General features: G+C 37.2%; 1 protein-coding gene across 1 annotated transcript in view; it reads right to left on the bottom strand.

The window, feature by feature from the left end:
* CARMIL1 (capping protein regulator and myosin 1 linker 1) overlaps positions 1-24203 on the bottom strand; it is a 107494-nt gene that overhangs the window by 65323 nt on the left and 17968 nt on the right. Inside the window, exon 3 of the mRNA XM_053467096.1 lies at positions 361-411. Coding sequence (XP_053323071.1) covers positions 361-411 — 51 coding nt within the window. The remainder of the gene's footprint in view (positions 1-360; positions 412-24203) is intronic.

Here is a 24203-nt window from a genome sequence, read left to right as displayed (position 1 = left end):
GCTAATTACTTATCCTTTACCACATTAAAAATACAGAATTAAAGCTCAAATGTGTAGATACTCTGCCTAAAATACCTAAAGCCATTTTGGTGTGTATCACAAACATGACTTAAGTTTGTAGTACATGTCAACTTCTGTTGCATCCATGATCACCTCCATCATCAGTGTCCTCTATAACCAACATACATCTCATCACACCAAGGTTTGCAAAGTAATTTCAAAACATGTGTGTTTCTAGATTCCGAAATCTAGAGATCCCAGACAGTTGTGTCAATTTCTTGTTTAGATTGCTGAAATAATTTGGAACAAAAAACAATGTAAACTAGAATGGAAAGCACAGGCAGTAGAGACAGGGCTTACCTTGGTTGGTAATCGTGCTGTCAAGATGAAGGCTCGGCATGATGCAAGGACCTAAGGAGTAAAGTGAATACAAATTAAAAATCACTATTATAAACAAATACATTATGCAAACTTGCACCTATAAACTACTTGGCCTGTACTTCGTGCTGAATGCGGATAAGGTATGAGAACAATCCCACCTCCCAGAGATGTATACGGGGACAATACGAGTCTCTCTCTGATAACCTGTTCATTAACAGGACTATGCAAAGAACAAAAGGTCATCCATTCAGACTTGAAAAGAAGGTTCACTTAAAGCTGCAAAAAGGGTTCTCCATAGGAAGAAAAGTAAAGTGGAATTCACTACCTGCAGAGACTGCGCTAGCAAATTCGATGGAAGATGTTTAAATCTTTTTGAGACGCAGTCGGAAATTGCTTCAATCAGGTTTTTTTTTCTTCTTCTGAATCGACAGCAAGGTTGAACTTGATAGACTTGTGTCTTTTTTTCAACCTAAATTACTATGTAACATGTAATCATGCCCAATGCTCGATGAATCCAAGAATCCAAACATAGAACACAATCCTGCCACCCCTTTGATGAAGCTACATGATCTTACGTGGCCTTGGAACGTTGGATAAAATTATGGCCAGTGAAATGCATTAGCATCCATATGGCTGACAGCATACTGTATGTCAGACTGTGCTACAGTGTATGGACTCCATAGCAGTCAGGTTTGAAATGGCTCTATGGCTTTGAAAAACAAATGGCTATATGTTTTATACCATGGAGACTGCACTAAAGAGCGCTATAGTTTTTTTTTTGTTTGTTTTTTTTAATTAGTCTATGTAAGCTCATTTTATTATTGGATTTTATATTACTTCATTGGTTCTCCAACACCCTATCCACAAGCATAACGTCCTACATTATATCCCTCTATTCTAAATTTAAGCAATATTTAATTTGCATTTGGCATGTACTGTCCAGGCAACCTCCATCAGCCTCTTGTAAAGACGATTTTTTAATATTGCCCAACATTATGGGAAATGTTAAGCCAATAGTATGGCATTTGTCCAAAGTATTATTTTCTATCCTTGCAAAGGCAGCAAGAACAAATCACCTGCTACCAAAGATCAGTAAGTTCTGAAAAAAATGAGACATAGCCTAGTGGAGCGGAATAAACATTGAATTTAAGAAGGCTGGTGGGTTACTCATACAAGTATATATCACTTATTTTAATCTGTATATACAATTACACAGGACTACTAATTGTATAGAAAGGTTAAATGTAGGATTTGGGAACAGATCTGGTTTAACGAATCGGCTATTTGTTTTGCATGATAATTCTACATTTCACTTTCTGATCAAAGTGCAGCTCTGCAAAACTGTATATAAGCACTTATACATCCCACATATTATTGAGCTACACTTTACCTGCACTAGTGATCAGCATTCAAAAAGAGTTATTGCAGCCCTATTGAGACTATTTGGGCATCATTTTCAACAAGTCTGGTTTCCATGTTATGCTCAAGCTGAGAAACAAGAATGCTATAAAACCACAGCAACAACATTAATATATTAAATATACAATTCTTTCTCATAAAACAATTTAATATTTTATTCCTACCAAAGGAACACACACATAACAATCTATTTCTTCAGCCCTAAAGATAAATAAAGTATATTAACCGTACTTATTTTTCCCCCAGAAAAATCTTGTTAGCAAACGTAGTGGAAACATTATTATTACGATATTAATTTCAGCCAAGAGACAGAGTCACAGCTAATTTTTAAGCCAAAACTTTAAAAAGAAAAATCCTTAAAGTGGAAAATTGCAACAGAGTCCTGCTACGTCTGCTGGAACAGATCGCTCAGCAACATGTCTACTCCAATAATGATCAGCTTGTCGACTTCATTACACCTACTCTGTCGTTTCTAGAGGTTTTCTGTCGCCATCTGCAATGTGTCAACTCTCAGGCCACATCATAATTCACCCGCTTTTGTGGATTCCTCTGTCAGGAATGATGTGATAATCCTACCCACAGAGTAGTATCTTATGAGTGATTGCACCAGCTAAATAATAATAATAATAATAATTTCCAAATTCTTAGTGTTTTCCTCCTTGTAAGGCTCAAAGCACTTTACAAATATACAAACAGACATAAAAATTAAGGGTTTTTGATGGTCAGATGGGCTGACTGAATGCCTTATTATTATTATCTTTTATTTATATAGCGCCAAAAATGTACGCAGTGCTTCTTACAATACATATATTCAAGGGGTCTGACAAGAACTGACAGACTAAGACAAACCGATACATTAGGTGGAGAGAGCCCTGCTCCCAGCTTACAATCTTAAGATTAAAGAATGAACCACACATGATGAATGAATGATTCTGCTCGCTCCCGATTCTAATATTATTTCTGTATGTTTATCATTTGCGGTTTTGTATGTACGCCTTTAGTGTTCTTCTGTGCTGTACTGAGTGGAATTGGTCATGTATTTTTTTGTGTATTATTTTGTATGTATGTTTGTTGTTATTTGTGAAAACCCAATAAACTTCAAGTGATAAAAAAAATAATGAACCACACAAGTTTGTCCCTCATAAATAAATAATGGGTAATGCTAAATTGTGATCCACAAAAAAAAAAAAGAAAAAAGATACAGTATCAAAAAAAAAAAAATGAAAAAATAAAAAATTTTCAGTAAATTATATTATATCAAATACTGCAACTATACTATGGCACCTGGGTAAGAAAATATTAGAGTAAAATCAAATGTGTACAGGCTATAAAAAACTGTATGTCTAGCCAGGTATGAAGTTGTAAAATGATTTTATGTTTTCAATTTTGCATTCATTTATTCTTTATATTTCAGATAGAATGTAGATGTAGTTTTTCTCCCTAAAACATATTCAGAAACCAACAGTAAGCTATTCAATCTCTATGAAAGAAAGGGCGTGTTGTCCAGAAAATTTACCATGCTACCTTTCAAATGGGGGCTGTAGCAAACACATGGACCATTTGTGCCATTCACAAACATATTTTGGGATATTGGCGGGTTAGGGTTCAGCAGATATCTTTGCCCTTGGCATACTGTGGGGAAACAAATGGCCATTCACGGGTAAAAAAAAAATTTATGGAAAACACAGACAATTGACAAGGGAAGCAAAGAATGGGGTATGGGTTGAGATAAAAGATGCTGGCGTCTGGAAATGAAACTTTTTGCAGAGACCCAGCTCTTACCAGTAAGCTCTGGAGCCTTAAGGTGCAAATACACTGTGGATTACATCCCCCTCAATGAACTGTATCAGGGGTCTAAATGGGGATGCCTGTGTTGGCAGGGGTGTGACAAGAGGTGGGAGTTGTGACCAACCCAGAAGGGGCCGTGACCACCCATCTGCCTTAACTGAATAACCAGCCTGCAACATTACAGTCGCTAAGAGGCCAGTGAGCAACAGTCCATGGATTTTTCAGCTCCATGAGAAGGACAGGGGAGATCTGAGGATCTCACCACCTGACCCATGCTTCCTACTGCCCACAAAAGCAGAACAGTGCCACGATAATCAAGACTGTCTCACAACAAACGGGACTTACTGTTGGGAAGTGTGGAATTACCTAGCCCTTACGAAAAATTACTGCATTTTTTTCTGAAGTAATACTGCAGTTTTTTGGACATGAAAAAACTGCAATACTGCAGCATTACTGCACATTTACTGCACTTTTTTTATATTGCAAACCTACAGTTGTAGTTCAATGTACTGCAGCTTTATTGCATTTGTACTTCCTTACAAAGATAACTGCAGTAAAACTGCAGTACAGTGAAGTAGAAATGCAGTAAAACTGCAGTAAATCTGCAGTTTTTTCATGTCCAAAAAACTGCAGTATTACTTCAGAAAAACTGCAGTAATTTTTCATAAGGGAATGGCAAGTCTAAGGTGAGCGTATTAACTACGTTTTCACAAAATTTGAAGTATTCTGTAATCACAGAACTATAATCAAAACGGGCTGGGCTATGGAGGATTTCTCCAGAGAGCTTCTTTCTGCTGATTTTCCTTTAGTTCTTTATGAGAGAACTGCTAGATAAAGCCTACATTTTTGACACTGGGACAGAGCAATTTATTATGTGTTGTATAGCAGACCAATCTTACTGCCCTTTGGATTTTTGACAAACCATGGTTACTTCTGTTTTTAAAACCATTCAACTATGGTTATGTCTGTAGCATAAACATAGTAAAAAATGCAAAGGTATTGTACCAGCTACTTTATTGAATTTAATCCAACACTAGAAACTTTACTCCTAGTGGCATGGAATACTCAAACAATTCTTTTTTCAGGGAATTCTTGAGTGTCATGTGACAGAAAAGCAAGCAATTATAGGTTGCTGCCACAAAAAAAAATCTGTATCTATGATGTTGTTTTATGATTAAGCCTTTAGAGGAAAGAACAAAATGCTGTATCTGCTATCAGAGCCGTGTTTACTTTTGGGTCTACCCTAGGCCTAAATCAGGGCAGCGCCACTCGCTGGACCACCTCTGCTGCTGTCCTTACTGCTCAGGGCCGGTATACGATGTCATATCCCGGCGCTCTGTCTTTGAAGGACAAGTGGCACTGGGTGGAAGGGAACTATGGAGGCTCACATGAGGCTCTATAGCGTTAATGGGCCAGTTGGGGAGATTAGTGATCTCCCTTTTAACCGGCCCATGCAGTGGTGGCACTACAGGGAGCCCGATTGTCCCTGTAGGCCAACTGGCTGCGTTTAGTGTGGCAGAAGGCTACCTTAACTTCACAAGTATATGAACAAACAATTATGCTTTAGAAGGCATAGGTAAGCTTCTCTACACCTGCGTAATGTGGCCAAGCAGCACTGTTCCCTGGAAGAAGGCTTATAATAATATTAACACAGTCTACACACAGAAAATCTCAAACTCTATAGACAACATCCACTTCACAATTAATTACAAAAACCATTCAAACATGACGAGACTACAATGCTCACAGCCACGCTAATGGTGGAGCATTAAAACACATTACGGTTGTAATATACCCACTTATCTCAGTCCTTGGTGATGATATCATGCAACTGAAAGAGCATGCATAAGATAAGCGTTTCTTTCCTCATAGGGGCAAGGAACAAAGCTTCCATGAAAATATATTCTGACACATTAGATGAATATTATAATCTAATGTACAACTACGGGAAACAGACCACAATACAATACTTAAATGGCAAATACACTAGCCATTGCACATGTATACACAGGCTCCAGCTCCAGCCTTCATATATTTTACTGTTGTGAAATATTTGTCTGTAACAAATAAGAACCAAAAAACCCATCTGACCTGTCCTAAAAAGCATTGTTATTATTCGTCTGCTGCCCAGAGGGTCCTGATTCAAGAAACGTGATTCAAGAATCAATCCCCTATGCTTATCTCTATAACCATTTACTGAAACAAAACATAAAAGTGCAACCATAACATTGAGGTCTATACAATGTGTTAGTGAATACAAGTTGGCAAAAACATGTTGATGTGAAGTTACAAACTTGCACGGGTTGGACAAAAGTGCAAAATTCATTAAGGCCAACTCACATTCGCATTTAAAAAAAAATTTAATCACTCCTCTTACATACACTCGACTAACATGCAAGCTTGTTGATTCATTAACCTGCATGGAATACTGAGTAATACATTAGTGGGGAGGAATAATCATAGAGAGATGGACGCTCACATAGTATACACATGATACCGTTACACAGGTAATGCTCTTATGCATCTCACTTTTTCCTTTTCTCTTGGAATTGTTTCAGCCAGGAGTTCCACATGGTCCCATGCATTTATATCCATAATTACAGTGATTGACATGACGACGAGCTCTTATGACTCCAAGGTCTTTTTTTTCCCTTTAAAACCCAGGGAATAAATGTAGTGGAAATGTTCAGTCTTGCATACAATCATATGAGAATGAGGTCACAGATCTGGGCATGTGAGTCAAGACAAGTCTAGGTAGACAAATCTGTACTGTTTTGTTGAGGGGCTAGAAGATTTATTTCAGTTAAAAAAAAAACCTTGAATTGTATCCGGTAGTGTATTACTTGATTTGTAAAAAAACATGCAAATAAAAAATAACTGAACATGTAATGTACCTTTAACGTAGATCATTGAGAACAGTCACTAAGGCACAGTTTATAAGTACATAAATATAATTTAAATATAAATTCATGACGGTCCAGGGATGGAGGCCATATGAGCCATGATCTCTTTGCGTTATAAACAATTCCAACAATAGGCGATACTATTCATTAACCTAAGTTAATTAATGATATGCTTTGGCCTTCTCTGTTCACACAGCTTTCAAAACCAAATTCCTTGTACCGTTAAAAGCTCAAACCTCTCCCAAAAATAATTCTTTACACACGTAAGATTTTGTCTTATTCATAGTTCTTGCAAGAACGCTTGTGATGTTGCTCAAAAGTAATGACTTATAAGCTTACCATACAAACAAAAAAAGAAACTATCCCCCATATGGTACAGCTTTTGCTAGAATCTGCTTTTCCATTGAAATCAATGGAAAAGCTGTCTGCACCAGTGGGGTGGTCTCGTTTGACCCCCCCTGGATCTCTCACGCAAGCCTGCACTGGAGTTGAGTTGTTTTGAGTATAGAGCTCTACACCTATACTAAACAAATAAATACATTTCTATAATTAGCGGTTTTTGGATAAGTAGTGTTATGACATCATAATAAAGTTTATGCCCTTGGAATTAGCGAAGATGCAGAAAGAACATTAATTTAATAAGGACTGTGGGCATTAGGAGTTTGGGTACGCAAATTATGCAAGTGGACGGTACTTGTCGATCTAAGAGATTTTTTTCTCTTTTTAAAATGCAAAACAAACTTATCGGTAGCAAAACATAGCAGAATATAATATGTTCTATCTTACTCCCGACACCTTCCGTAATTAAATGGGATGATCACTGAGGCCAAGTTTTTTTTTCTAATTTCATTCAGAAGGAGGTTTAAATTGGAATAACAAACATAAATATCAGACAGAGGACACAAATCTTATCAAATTTAACATGAAGGAAAACAACTGTCAGCAAACTGGTGAATAATAAAAAAAATAATTAATAATAATAATAATAATAATAATTACACCCTACTGGAAAAAGGAACCTTTTACAATAAAATGTGCAGTCAAATTGTGTAATGACATACGTTTCTAGGTTAGGAAACCTCACAATTCTATAGGGGCGAGTTGGGCTTTATATCAAAATCCAGATTCTAAACGGACATAATTTATTCATGTAACTCTGCTTTTGTTCCTGTCACTTGTCCCTTAGAAAGCTGTGCTTGGCAATAACAAGTCTAATTAGTATCTAGAGGACTTTCAAAATAAAAGCTACAGCGAGAGACCACGGATCTGTAGCCCAGGCTCTGCTAGATTTGCAAAATAAAATCCAAAAAAGAAAATTAGCATTTTACATGATCTTGGCGACAGTGCTCTAGTCTCTAAGGCTGAATGCTCGTATCTCTGTTTGCTTTGAATGGCATTTACTAGTGTTAGCTGACTCAAGTTTTACAAAGACCCCATTGTTGTCTAGGTCAAGCTTTATGTAAATTCATTGATTGCATTTGGTGCCCTATGTCAGGAGGAGAACATTTAGATCGGTGTTCATACTATAAGTCTCGCTACCGAAATTAAACATTTAGGGTTTTTTTTACATTTGTTACAGGATCGTTCAGATGAAGCAAGATATTCCTTTGATAGAAAGTGGAAAAAAATGAAGCTCTATCCTTCTTTAGCCTCGGGAAGTGGATGCTTCCATAACATATTAATATTGCTCAGTTACATTCTATGAAAAGGGAATTCCATTGCCATCCACGTGAGCAATTAACAGCACTAAGCAGGCTGTTACAGGTTTAAAAGTCTGAAATTTCTGCCTACAAAAAAAAAATTCTGTGTGTGGACCTTTGCATATCCCGATTCATCAGCAGCGTAGGAAAATCAAACACATATTATATTACACTAAATAACAGGACTTGCGTTGCTACATGTCTATACTTCCTTGTGCATTTGTGAACTGCAGGCTAGCTTTGTTCTGCTGGAATAAATGTGGATTTCACTCCAGTAGACATTCGTGTAATATATACAGGGTAATTATCTATATATTTTCATCTTAAGATTACAAGGAGCTTTACAGATCATCGCTCAATATCTTTATATTTGCATTTGTAGAGACAAGAATATGCCATACTGCTGAATTGGCTACATAGACCCACAATGCACTCTTCGTTTGTCAAGTTTGACCCCGAGTCTTCATGTCACTTTCCTGTTCCTCTGGGCAGGGAAGCGGGAATTGGCCACAACCATTTCCTAAGTCCATTTAAATAATATTTGTCCCATCCACTCCCTCAGAAGATGGAGCGCTCAAGTTAGCCTACCCTATAAGGCTCCCACGTACGGCCATAAGAACACTGACCTCTACGTCCCAATGCCCCAGAGGTTGCCGCCGTCTCAGTCAATACAAATTGTTAGCAGCATACATTTTATTATTTTTATCACAACAATATTATGCTGATGTCCTATTGAGAATTTCAATTACGTGTAACAGTTTAAAAGGACTCATTGAACATAATGTACCCCACCATACAGGTGCCTGGGGCTGAGGAACCTGCATCACTCATCTATTTAAAAAATGTAGATCTGATTTGACTTTGAGCTGAAGATTTCTTTGATATCTGGTTTTAACCTTTCATTAAAGTTCTTATGGGAAATGTAAATCTTATACACATAGCAGGTAACTCTCCAGGTTTTGCCCAGAGACTCCAGATGAATGGCCAACCCCCTGTCCTACACATACAAATAAGGTGGTTGAGGCTAGCCCTGCCCAAGGATGATAGCAACCCCACCCGCTGATGCAATTAGCAACGCCCATTGATGTTGGCTCCACCCACCACCATCACCCAACCCCCCCCAAAAGAGCTCGAGCTTGGAATTTCCCAGGTATGTGGTTAAACACAAACCAGAGCCAGGCAGTCTAACAAGACCCTACCTTAGACCACACAATAACATTTGGAAGAAAAAGAAAACAACTCAATAAGCGAAATAATAAAAATTCAGAATACATATTTAACTGGTTCACTTTACAGTAATGATAATGTGCTGATGTTATAGCGAGAAATTAAATTACACATAACTGTTTAAAAGGACTCATTAAACATAATGTACTCCACACCCTACAGGTGCCTGGGGCTGTGAACCTGCATCACTCATCTATTTGAAAAACGTATCTCTGAACTCCTTGGCTGTCTTGTGAAGTTTTAACATTTGACAAATGTTGGCATGTCTAAGTAAAGCAACAAAATGCCGCGTCACCAGTTAGGAAATCTGGTTGAACAAAGTTACTTTCATTGTGGAGTCATATCCTTGATGTCTACATACAGGTAACTTCATATATTTGAATATGTGTTTTGTGATCTTAAGCAGTGCTTAACACACATGTGAAATGTATGCATATAAACATGCTTTCTGCATGTCTGTAATAGCATGATCACATTATATCTACACAATTCTATATTTATATAAAAAAAGACTTTTGTTGTGGCCAAGTGAAATTCTTTTATTTTTATTTTTTTTTTCCATATTCTACTTTTCACGGGACCTTATGTTGAATTTTAAGTCGGTGTCATTTTTTTTTTGAATATTTTTTGTGTTTATATGCTTGAGAATTTTAAAACGAAAACATTTAGGGCATGATATGCAAGTCCAAAGTTGTACCGAGGCAACAACCTTTCCAACAAGTAAAACAACTTTTCTAAAGGTGTGATTCATTTTCTGTGATAGGAACAGAAAGGGTTAGCACTGTTGTAAAAATTTCCTTGAAAAGAGAAAACTTCCTGCTGCATGACTCACACAAAGTGCAAATATTAGATAAGGGTAAGACAAGTCAGCACATTGTATATTTAGCAATGTAATAATCTTAGTGACTTTTTGTAGCATTGTTATATTAAAATTTGGAACAAAATGAAGATACTGTTTTTGCCAAGTTGCTTCTGTGTAGCCAATAATTCTATAGAGAGAAAAAGGAATATACAGAAAGATTAAAAACACTGCATATCTTAATTTTGCTGGTAACATTAGACTAGTTAGATTATCTAGGGGCATTATATGTCTGCAGACCTATAAGAACACAAACCTATAGCATTCCGAAAGGACATGTTATCTTACCTTATGTATGCTTTTATGTACCATGTATCACATACAGTGATAACCAAAAGCAATTATATATATATAAATAAAACCACACTTTGCTGTGATTTTCATTAAACGGCATTAACACATCACATGTGTGGATGTTATGATAAAACGCCAGCGGCAAGTCTATGTATCCATAGGGTAAATCTATTGTTTTTTTAATAGTAAAACAGAAATCGCATTAGGAAAGGGATCTTGGGGTTGGGAGAAACAAAACTATGAATCAGTGAATTACCTCTGGATTAAGGCTCAGTGGGGAAACCGTAAGTCTAGCTAAAAGGAACCGATCCCATATGTGGTTTTGGGAAGGTGTTACATTACATTTAATTTATTTATAAAGCACCAGCATATTCAACAATGGGATGGTAAATATTAACATTTAACCTGACAATATACAATTTGACGATGATTTTACAATCTATTGGGACTCGTATGTAATGTACAGACAGCTCTCCTGAAAGCATTTGGGATGTGCATGTAAGAAGGGACCGGCCCCAGGCCCAATGTCTCATCAGTTTGTTAACATAGGAGACAAACTGGTGGCAGGGTCTTCAACCAGCTTGCGGCTTTCATTACATAAACATAAGAAAGACCTTCCTGACGGGGCTGAATTAACAGACACCATACTGAACATTAAAATGTACTGCTCTCAGAATCCTTCACCGGTTATTTATATAATCTGACTATTACACATAACAGCAGACAAGCACAGCTTCATGGAAAACTAGTGAATTACTGCAAACCGGTTCCCACCCAAAATCTATGTGGTTAACTAAGCAACGAGGCAAAAGGCAGGAATATTTTTTGCTTCTTTTCCCGTTTTCCATTACTTTTACTATTCCATTAGAAATTTTAATAAAAATACACCCTCAAAGAAAGTACAGCTATTTCTTCTTTTTATAGAGCGGCAAATATTTATCCTGTTGGGCATCTGAAGATTTAATTACAGCATATTACGAATAATGAACTTCTTGTATAAGATGAATCGGTGTGTATGTTTGGTAAGAGGACGCTGCCGCAGAACGGGACACATTTGCCGTGTGGACGGAAGGGTAGTAAATAAAAAGAAGAATATGTGTGTCATGACATTTCTATGGCTATTTGCTGAGTAGTCTCATGCATTCCTGCGTAGGAGTAAAAAAGGGAGAATCAATCTGCCGGGAACACAATGTGTCTATACAGAAAAGGACAACATTTATATGGCCAGCATGTAACTGTCTGACTCTAAAACAATCATTAGTGCACAGTTTTTATGAAGGCTCTTCCACGCTGATCAAGCTGGTCTATAAACTACAGGAGGTCGGGGCTCTCATTCATATTTGGATGCAAATAAATTCTCCAGTAATGGCTTATTTTGTTACCCTCTATTTTGTTTCTGTTTTTAAAGGAAATTGGAACTGCTAAATGTTTTATACCTGCCGATGCTGCAACCACTGTATGCATTATTTTTTTTCTGGGTTAGAGATATACATCAGGGTCCAGCCATGGCATTAAAACCACCCCACCCCACCTATCCTGACTACTATGTATTCGTTTTAAGAGCAAATTTAGAAACGATGGTATCTTTATTGACTAGCTGATGTATAATAGATTACAAATTTGAGACCATCTTGGAGTTTTCTTCAGGCATATTATATACCTATTATATACCTATTGGGTTTATGTAGGAAAGGAACCAAACCAAATTGATATGTAGTTCAGGTATAGATTAAATGAAAAGATAGAAACACTGCATTGCAGGTATGGATCAAATGAATAAGACATACAAACTCCATACTTGCAGATATTAATAAACATGAAAGATAGCCTTGCAACTAAACACACAAACCCAGTCTTGCTGGTATAGATCAACCTAAAAATGTACCCAGATTGCATCCACAGGACCTGCCTAGCACCCAGATTGGACACATAGGACTTGTCATCTTTGTCCCCAAACAGCCTGCCTGTGCCATCCTTTCTCCCCACTTATTCATTCACAGATATAAATATATACACATTCATTTACAAATACTCATTCATTCACACACACACAATCAGAATAGCCATACAACTATTTCATGCATGTTTAAATAGCTTCACCCCATAAGATAGCAGAGAGGTACTTTTAAATATTTTTGTGTGGCTGCTATTACAGACAGATTCTGGAGAATACTCCATATGCATTTGCCCCTACCCCTTTGCTCCCACCGCGTGGTATACTCAACATCAGTCAGCTTCAGCGAAAGCACAGCGCAGTACTGCGCATCTCCTACAATGCGAATAGCTTGGGGGCAGTGGGGAAAAAAGAACAAATCCCTAGAGAGAATTCTGATGATTTATTCAATGCAATGAAATTTCAAAAGCTACAAAGAGAGTCAATGTTTTTCCAAGGTTAATTGTAGTAGATGCCTTTGCAGTGTGTGTATACATGTCTACTGTTTGTAGACCTATTGAAATACTGAAACAAAGGACTAGTGAAAAGAGCAATCTGATAGCACTGCATCTACCGGTATATGGAATTGGGTACATATTAAGGTGATGTGAATTGTTTGTAAATCTTGCTCTTAGAATGAAACCACATATGAAAAGCATTTTTTTATTTACCGTATTTGCTCGATTATAAGACGAGGTTTTTTCCAGAGCAAATGCTCTGAAAAATACCCCTCGTCTTATAATCGGGGTCGTCTTCTAATCAGACCCCAAAAAAATGGCTGGGGCCATGCTGCTTACCGGTCGCGAGCAGCGTCTCTTCCGTTAGAAGCAGGAGGACAGGAAGCTTGTAGCTTCCTCACAGAACTCTATCTCCCCCTCCCTCCTCTGGGGGCGGGGCCAGAGAAGTTGCTGGTACAGCCGGTCCCCTGCAGAAGTCTTCGAGTGAGAGATCTGCAGTTCAGGTAAGGGGGTGGGGGAGGGTTTTTGGGTAAGTATGTGTGATTAATGTGTGAAGTATGTGTGATTAATGGAATGAATGAGTATTTAAATGTTTGTGAATGTGTGTTTGTGTGTGATAGCATGGATGTGTAAGGGGGGTGGGGGTTGTAGCATGGCATAGGGAGGCTGTAATCCCACTACTATCATCCCCAGGTTCCAGCATGTACTGGCTGCCTTGGCTTGATAGGAGTGTGATTGCTGTTAGCAGCAATCACACTCCTATCAAGCCAAGGCAGCCAGTACATGCTGGGTTAAAAGGCATATCATGGGGCTGAGTGGCATATAGGGGGTTAAAATGCATTTCTGGACCTCCAGAAATGCATTTTAACCCCCTATATGCCACTCAGCCCCATGATATGCATATATACCTCCACAAATGCATTTTAACCCCCTATATGCCACTCAGCCCCATGATATGCCTTTTAACCCCCTATATGCCAGAGTGGCATATAGGGGTATAAGGCATATCATGGGGCAGAGTGGCAAATAGGGGGGTATAAAGCATTTCTGGGGGCAGAGTGGCATAACTGGGGGGGGCAGGTTGGCAAATAAAAGGAAATTTAAAAAATATATTTACATGAATTAATATTTACTGGTAAAACTTTTTTTCCTATAGGGTCGTCTTATATTCAGGCTTTTTGTTTTTTTCCTAAATTAATATTTTGATTTTGGGGGGTCGTCTTATAATCGGGGTCGTCTTATAATCGAGCAAATACGGTACTTGTAGTTAGATTGTTTCTCCAGTTTTCAAACAATGCAAAGCTGCTTCAATGAAGGAGGCAGGGGTCTCTGCTTTCTACTGCTCTATTTGTTACAAGAACACGAGCATACTACAGACTATATTGCCTAGACTATAACTAGGGCTAATGTTTCCAGGATGGGTAGCAGGTGTTCAGAGGAGCAGAAGACAACCTTTTCAGGGTAACTTTAATGTAACCGTTTCATCACAGCTTTTAGCATACATTCTATCACATGGGTTTTGATTTTGGATATATAGTTTAAAGGTTAACCTTACAGAAGCTAAGATTGATGGCAGATTGTGGCTGAGCCAGTAATTTGCTGTCCTTAAGTTCACTCCATCATTTAAAAAGCCTACCTAAACCAATTAACAATCAGCAACTTAAATCATAGATGAGAGCTAGAGAGGAATAGTCATGCAGATCCTGTGCGTTGAAATACCTGCATGTTATACACATTCGCTGGACTTTTAATAAATATGTATTTTAATCTGTAACCATTGTCAGTGTCAGATGCCCTTAACAAAGGGGTCATGAGATTCTCCACCACACTCTGGTATAGCAGATGTTCATATGGAGTGTGTCTATACCGACATCAGGGACGACAGACGCTCCTCGCACAGCATTTCCTTCTACAAGGAGGAAAATCACTTTCTTCAGCTCACTAGCATTGACCCCAACCCCCCTAATAGACAGTACTATGCATTATACAAACGCAAGAACAGATTCATATTTTGTATTAATAATGTGCTTTTAAATTTGAAGGATTTACCTGCTGATGGGAAAGCATTGGTAAAGAGCTTAAAAAGTAACATTTTGGCACCCTTTCAAACTGGAACACATATCACTATTTACCCTGTATGAAAAGAATATAGAAGCGCCTGAACCTTGTGGTCATTCCAGACATTTTGTTTTTGTTATGTTTTGTAAGAGTGATGGCTAACCTTTAAATACTAGGATACAAGGCACCTGACACAGAGCTTGAACCATTATGACCCCTGCCTTAAGGGAGGTAGAGAGAGTACAGCTGCTGAAGTCCCACCGTGGTGTAACCCCGTCAATCACATACATACCATGAATACCAATGCAGCATTTTAGGGACTTGATAAATGGGAGCGATGGGGTGCTGTGTTTCTTTAACATGTAGAGTTTTTACTTTAAACAATGATGGCAAAGGGAAAAACCCAGTCAGAAGGCACTCTACAGAGTTCAAGAATTCAAAATTCTTTTGGTTTTACTCAGACTCTCCAGGTGAAGCATCATTTCTCTGGGTCTCAGAGTTAATTTCCTCTGGGGAGGGAATTGGTGTTTAGACCCACTCACACCCATCTAATTAGGGGGTATCTTCTTGTTATAGCCACACTCTTCATGCAGCTAGCACACAAACTCACTCCCCAGAAGAGTGTCCACTCTTGGAAGTTCCCAGGTGTGCCAACTATGATCCTGTCCATTGTATCATAGAGAATGGCTTTTAATAGAAAATAATTCTAAAAATGGAGTTTAGGGAAGAAATGTGCAATTAGGTTATAAAGTAACAATGGTGTTCAGCGATCGTGATCTTATCATCAGGAGAACAATAAACAAAACTTTCTATCACAATACAATAGAAAAATTATTTTCAATGCCTGAATAAGCGGTATGTCACAACTAAAGGTGAACATGCGTGGGCAGTCAGTTGGGTACTGCATTGTAAATCTAATCACGCAAAGAAAAGGATATGGTCAGTTCCCTAACAAACTACAAATACACAACAAAGGAGCCACAATGTTCTACAGAAGTTAGTAATAGAAAAGGAAAAAAAAGCAGATAAAAACCTATGATCTCATCACTCAGGAGAAAAGAGCTGTTTAATCAGCTGTGACTTGGCAATATGTGCCGAGTTTTCACAGCGAGTATTTGTGCAGGAAACATCTCTCTTGCTTTTTGGCGAGTGCAGAACTTGTTTTGAAACTTGTGCTCAGTGGACGGACTTTGCACATCCCATGTCTGGAGCGGGACTCAAGGCTTTATCATTGAAGTGTCACAATGAGCAATGTATTTCAAGGGAGAAAATGTTGCTCACCTCCCAGACGCTTAAAGGGATAGTTTAAGACAGGACTGGCAAGCTGTAGCCTGTTTACCGTTACTAAACCGCTGCTCACAGACAGTCAGTCATGGAACAACCTGGACAGAAATAGTATTTTTTGGGTGGTCTGAAATTAAGGGATTAGTTAATCTAATATCTAATAAATTGAGTCTCTGTGTTTTGTACACATATATTGTTAAGCGATATCTAATTATGTAATTTGTCAGCGTTCCCACTGTATTGCAAATATTTCAGAAGGTCTGTAAAATTCAGCCATCAAGATCCCCACCTGCTATGTAATGAACAAAAATAGTAAACTCTTGTTAAACCTCATCTTCTAGTTCTAAAAAAAAATCTGTCCTGGGAAGAAAAAAAGATGAGTGGTTATTGATATCAAAGCAAAAGAAATGAGTTGGTCATGACCTAGTAATATTTTTGTAATGATAAATAACTGGTGAAGGCATCTGCTTTTTATTCATAATATGCCCAAACCACAAGCATTTGCATTTGTTGAAATCGTTAGCTTTATCAGCTGAACACAAGGATAGGATATGAATCATGTATTATGTTTATTTAATATTTCACAACTTCTTTTTTGGTAATGTTGAGTCATACACAAGTCACAAAATATTTAATACTATAAAACAAACTCCAGCAAACTTTGTCCTGCCAGCTTTAAGCCTCTTGGACATTCATAATATTTGACAGGAAACAAAACAAAAAACTTGGTTATAGGACATACCAAATTCCAAGCATGGAGTGAAATGAAGTACGTGCGACATTATAGAATATTACGGCTTTTTATAGAGAAATGACAATGTTTTCTGCCATTTTAGAAGTGTTACAATGGTTTTTGGAGTGAGGACCAGCAAAATAAATTTAGTGTTTTAACAAATAAGCATGCAAGTTAAGAAACAAAATTTCATCTTGACTGGTGATGCATGAAACAAATTTTTATTACAAGGTAACACTCAGCCAAAATACGCACCAAGATACATTTAAGTGCTGGAGAGTATTGTTAAGGTGCAAAGGTTCTAGCGTAGTGAGTTAAAGGCTTAAGACTGCGTGTCTTCTGCTTACATTTTACCTATATTTTCAAGAGAAAGGTTTATGGGAAAATTGGTAAACCTTAATAATTAATCCTGACCTGGTGATATGGACTCTGCTACATGTATGGTATAGGAGTCTGCTTCAGTATTATAAACAACAGCTAGTGAAGAGGTGTTGACAAACGCAGGCTGAGTAGCACAAAAGAAGGAACAACTGCTACATAAAGGTCCATTACTATAATCTTCTAGCCCCACACAAACTAAGTAAATTAGGTCAAAATTGGACATTACTTTTCACAGTACTTCCCTAGCATCCCGAATGTGTCACGGAGGTCCTTCACACCTCAACAACATTAAGTTCCCAGATAATGGATAACTGTATGCATGCATACTGTATTGGGACAATTTGGCTGAAGGACCAACGTAGCTTTAATTGTTGCATAATTATTATGATGTTGTGATATTAAGTACGTGTGTGAAATAAATACTATATGTATTACTTATGACCCAGATTTTTTTTTTCTGTGTTAGCAATGATATTATTCCTGAAAGATTTAATACTCATAACATTGCCCCTGAAGGCATTCCGACATTTTAGTTATGCCCTGGGTCCTACCAAGAAGCATAGACCAAGACTGTTCAAAGGACAAACAGGCTCCAGAAGAGGTCGAAGCTAGAGCGTTTTACCGATTTAACAGTCCAGTCCTTATTTCGCTATAACATTGAAACCAGAAAGATGTCAGTATCTTACTGTAAAGCAAAATTCCTGTGGCTTAGAGTATACTAAATGAAAAAAAAATAAGTAAAGGCAAGGAAAGTTAAGTATTCCTAAATAAATATGTAACCTTCCTGAACACTTTCACTGGAAACAAAATACTGCTCTGTTACATCTCAGAACGGCAAAACATTGTGAATAAGGGACTGGGTATGCATGGGTGTGGAATGGAAAAAGGTATTTCATACTAATCAATTTAAAACCCAATATGAGACATGGTATATTTACAGAATACTCCCTTTAAAAATAAGCCTCCGTTTCAGTCAATGGTTATTCATTGTAACTTACCTCATTGCAATTTAATCTAGACATTAATTATATTTTATTGTGGACTTTTGACAGTGTCTTTTTCAGAGAAAATACCTTAGTCTTGACACCCCACTTGCCGTGTATGAAGTAACTGATGTCTAATGCACAAGGAGGTTCAGCATAGAATTAACAGAAAAGGCAATAATGTCCTTCAAGTAGAGCTCCTAGAAGAATCCCCAAAACATACGAGGCCACCAACCTGGTGAGAATCGGCTAAAAAGTCAGACTTTGATAACAACAACTGACATCATTCTTATATTCTATCATTTTGTATTGTGAAAATGAAAATATTGAAAGAACAACCCTCTTAATGTTTGAACTGTTTATGGTGTTTAAGGCCATTGTGGTGATATGTAATTAAGTCAAACATCAACATTCAAAGGATAATTATTCAATCATGTGTTATCTTGGATTTACCAGTAACTAGTCTCTAGGGTGTGTTAAACTAGCTACTGTTCCAAGATCAAGTCTAATTATTCTTCAGTCATTTTGAGGAAAAATAACTGGGATACTATAGATATCCAAAACACACTGGCCATGCCAAAAGAATGGAACCCAGGGCAAATCACCCCAGAAACAGCCCACATGGTATACAATCATCCTAGAACCTTTTGCAAATGTGCTACTAAGAAGTTTACGTTAGAACCTATTTTCATATCACCACACAGCCAATGCCATTCTGATGAAATTTGAAAAGCTGATAAATCTTTTTAAAGAAAATCTCCTTTTTTTTTTTTTTTTAAATAGGATTTTTTCTAGAACAGCAAAATAATTGCATATATAAACGGTTTATCTAATAAGTGTGTAAAAATAACATAATACATAACCCAGGGTACTTGGTATATTGTTTATGATTTATGAGGTGCTTGATAAGAATGGCCCAACTCAACTGTAACAAAATTCTTACTGGGGGACAAATACCTGCCAACTGTATTTCTGCTTAAACTATTTAGGCACACTAAACAAGCTAAACTCTTCCTACACAAGTCCTTATTATGATGGTTTAAAAATAGAGCACTTACAAAATTAGTCAGCTATAAAATTCAATTCTTCTGGACATCACAGACCACCCGAGAGAGACAGCAATGTACAACTCTAGGCATTCAACGTAGTGATTGATATACATACAATCAAGAGAAATTAAGTATTCTGTTAGGAAACAGGTCTAAAAGATAGAAAGAAGCTGAAAGTATTATTTTGTTATTGTCAGTCTTAGGTGCCTCCGTGAATTTTTAACATTTCTGTTTCCATTGGATATGAATAAGAAACATTTAAAAAAAAAGGGAATGAAGAAAAGATCTATTGAAGCAAACCCGTTCAACCTTTGCCAGACATTACAAAGAAGTCCAATGCCTGAGCCAGCTCTTCCTGTTTGTGCTCTGGGAAAGCAGGCTCTAACAGTGTTTTAATTCATAATAGTTTTACAGCATGCTACTCTGAATAAAATACATTCTCATAGCCTTGCTTTGTCCTATGTGCATACACATTATAAAAGACTGTACGAAATATAAGCCATATATACTCCAACGAGGATTGCCGCTTTCCAGAGTAGGATTTGATCTCTGGGTAAGGGGGTGGATTAAGCTGACCTCTGCCAACTTTGCCACCATCCCTCCAAATCACTGTGCCACTTATGTATATACAGAGGGGACTTAAGACGTCAGGGCCAGCACAAAAATTCACAGGTTAAGATATGCAGTGGTACAAAAGGAGACAAACAGCTGGTATAATGAACTTTTATAGCGATGACATACAGAGCTGTGAAAAAGCATTTGCCCACTTTCCGATTTATTCTATTTTTGCTTGTCACGTTTAAATGTTTGAGATCATCCAATGATTCTCTTTAATAAGGTAGACTTGGGTAACTGAGTAACGCAATATGTCATCACATTGTTTTCAAACGGGAGAGGTCAGTAACAGATTTAACGGAATTTTAAAGCTACATTAATTACAAGATGCCCACTAACCTTCAAAGTAATATACACTGTTGAATATAACTGATTGATAACCAGTGTCATGCTCTAGAGGCAAGTTTACTGGCATTTTGCCCTTACGCCCTTGAGCGTTTGGTTGTAACAATGTGCAGTGTTGCAAATGTCAGATAATCTAATTGATACAGAACCAGTGGCAAGCGACACTGTTGTTTACATTGGCATGGATAACATGTCGATTTGGCACCCTCGGCAAAGCAGCCCCAGACCATCACACTACCACTACTGTGCTGGACTATTAATATGGATGCAACAGACCTAGGTCTTCCAAAATGTATTACTTTTGACTCATCAGTCTACAGAATATTACCCCAAAAATGCGAGACAAGCCTGTAAGCAGTGTTTTTTCACCTGGATGCCTTTTTTATTGCAATTGTGAAGAGTGACCTTTATGTGTTAGTCTGGGTTCTTTTGTGACCTCCTGGATGAGTTATCGATGGGCTCTTGGAGGAATTTTGGAATGCCAGCCACGTCTGAGAAGGTTCACCAATGTTCCAAGTTTTCCCCATTTGTAAATAATGGCTTACCCCTGTTCATTGGAGTCCTAGAATCTTAGTAATGGCTTTGCAAACTTTTCCAGACTGATAGATGTCAATAACTTTGGTTCCTATCTGTTCTTAAAATTTCTTTAGATTGTGGCATCTTTTAACTTTTTTTTTTATGTGAGCTGGCAGTAATCATGTCTGTGTGTGCCTAGTGAAATAGAACCCACTTGTCAATTCAACATGGTTAATTGGTTGCTCTAGTACCTAATGGAGCAATTTTCACATAGGTCCAGGTAGGGTTGGGTTACCTTTTTACTGCTATACATAAAATCACCATCTAAAATGGCATTTTTTTGTTTTATCAAGTTAACTTTGTCTTATATTAACGTTAGTTTGATAATCTGAACCATTAAAATGTGACAAATATGCAAAAATAGAAGAAACTGGGAGGACACAGCTCTAGTTTGAAAGCACAAGGACAATAACATGAGTGCATACTAATAAATAGGAGACATGTAAACAAGTGAGACACATGTCTAACAGGGCTGCAGCTAACAATTAGTAGACCGATTGTTTTCGATTAATCGGATAAAAGACTTTATGCAAATTGTTCATTTATTTAAAATAATTTAATGAACAAACTGGGTGTTAAAAACAAAGAGCAGAAAAAAAAATTACATTTACATTAACATGTGCCATTGTACTCTGTGCACACAGCACTTATCACGATGGCATTTCTCTAGTTGCCTTCTTATTTTACCATGACATAATAATAATAAAAGCTATATTTTAAAAAGGTACACAAAAAAAAGAAAAAGCCTGAATATAAGACTACCTTATAGGAAAAAAGTTTTACTAGTAAATATTAATTCACATGTAAATATAGTTCACATTTTTTTCTTATTTAATAAAAACTATGATTGAGAAAAAATAATTTCTTGTTTCTATTTCCTTTTATTTACCAACCTGCCCCCCAGGTATGCTCCATCATAGAAGTGGAAGTGCTGGGCAGCAGCGGTGGTTGTCTACGCACATCGCGCAGACATCCACTGGCTGCCAGAGAGGAAGATCCAGGTCCCCTGCAGCGCACACGTTGAAATCGTTCATTCAACTAATCGATAATGAAAATAGTTAATGATTTTATCAATTAGTTGTTGCGTCCCTAATATAATATATTTACAATGGTGGAGGGAAAAAAACATTAAAGTACCTCCACCAACTAATGGAAACAGACAGATCTATTCACAAAACCCCGAATTGTCAGCAAAGTAACAGAGATAACTTCACTGACGTTAGCACTCAACTAAGTCAACTCAAAGAGCAACTTGTCTTTTAACACAATGTCAAGCTGCTGACTTGAATTATATGCTTACTTGTTCTGTCAAGTTGGTTATTAAGTCTGTCAGAGCTGTTGAGCTTAGTGAGTTATAAATCTAATTAACTCCTACTGAGGATCTGAGGTGATTTTGTCAAACTGAAGGCCTTCAACCTGACTTAAGATGACTTTCTGTGAATAGACATGTCTTTCATAGGAATTTTGACTAGCGTCCTCAGTTGCACCTGATCAGGCAACTGTATGTTTGGTTTAAATAAGACAGCCATGGGTAATATTTTCCTTTTAGCCTTGACTACTAAAGTTTTTGGTATGGCACTGATGAATGAGGAGGACGACGTATGGTCTTCTAGATGGGATGAGTTTTAGATAGGGAGACAACAATATGTAAAATGTGACAGCAGAAAGCCAGCTGGTAATACAAGTCATAAGAAAGGTCGTGGGAATAAGCAGAGATTCCTGTCTTACATGCTGTACTAAACTAAATTTTCACTACTTGTGGGCATAACATAACGCATAATGCTTATAGGGACCAACAACCTACATATAGAAAAAGTTAATGTTTAGCCCAATCTAAAGCAGTGCCAGGGGTAGAATAGTTAATTGCCAGCGAAAGCAAATTGGAATAAAATGAATCAAAGTCTACGATCTCATATGAGAAAAACAGATTTGAGATACGCCAATGGGGAATCCCAGAGTGTAAAACTCATTTAGAGGCACAATGTTTTTCTATTGAATGGAAAGTTACTCTTACAATGGAGAAAGAGCCTGTGTAGGACAATAAACCTCTGCCATCATGTCACTGGTTCTCTTAATAACTGAAATAACATTACATGAATGAACTATGCCAAAAGAAATAGGATATATTGTTTCAAACAACACTTCAAATGGGAGGTTTACCACGGGGTAACATTCGTTCCTCCAAACATCTAACCATAGTTTCTAATGTGGATGTAAAAATGAGTAGTTATAAAAGAAACCACTACTACTGAACCAAGTGAAATACCTGTAGGGTAAATAACCCCAAACATAAAAAAAGTGAAGCTCAAGAAATTCTTTACAGCACATTTTTAAGAGGAACTAATCGCTAACATTAAAGGTCCATGCAGAGTCTTCTAAAACAATGAAACTACGATAAAACAGGTTCACACTATAAATGGGCTACACATTTGTTTTCCATTCAAAGTTGCAGAGTAAAGAACCTCTACCATTCAAATATGGTACAAAGTCAAGTATTTGTGTTAAGTGGGGGAAACTTTTAAACTAAGACTCACGCCAAACCTTGTAAAGATATCTGGTCCAATTATTTTCATTATCATACGTATATATATTTTATTATTGTTATTCACACATTTAATTATGTTGGATTCAATTTTAGAATCATGGTAAACATGTAAATTACCTTATAACATACGTTATAGTTGTATAGGAGGGGGTCTATAGCTAATTCTTTGAGAATCGTATTTTTCTTCTGTGCGAAGAATTACGTTTTGCAATAACTAATTGCAATAAATGAAAGTAGATAGTATTAAACCACATATCCATATTATATTGTTTTTCAGCCAATTTAAAGTATTCAATTGAAATTTTTTTACAGTAGTAAATCATTGGTTAACTAGTGTTGAACATCTGCCAGTTGTTGTAGTCATCTCCTTAAACCGTACATTTTTTCATTCCTTACTCTGCTGCTGAACTATGGCAGATCATGATTGTACATGCCTTAAAAGAAAATATTACCCCCCCCCCAATCAGGACAAAAGATCTACACGAGTACAGACCCTTTCAACACTCTAATTTCACAACAACAAAGAAAAGCATTCAATTCTCCTAGATTTGTGAAACAAACTTAATTGGAGAGTCATACAGCCATACTGAATAAAACCGTGTACTTAAACTACCTGGTCCTATGTTAGTTTATGACTGCTTTCATATTTACATTTGGTCACTTATGGTAACT

This window comes from Spea bombifrons, chromosome 5, assembly GCF_027358695.1.
Source record: "Spea bombifrons isolate aSpeBom1 chromosome 5, aSpeBom1.2.pri, whole genome shotgun sequence".
In the NCBI taxonomy this organism is placed as follows: domain Eukaryota; kingdom Metazoa; phylum Chordata; class Amphibia; order Anura; family Pelobatidae; genus Spea; species Spea bombifrons.
The sequence above is the reverse complement of the archived record's forward strand: the minus strand, read 5'-3'. Positions and strand labels throughout refer to the sequence as shown.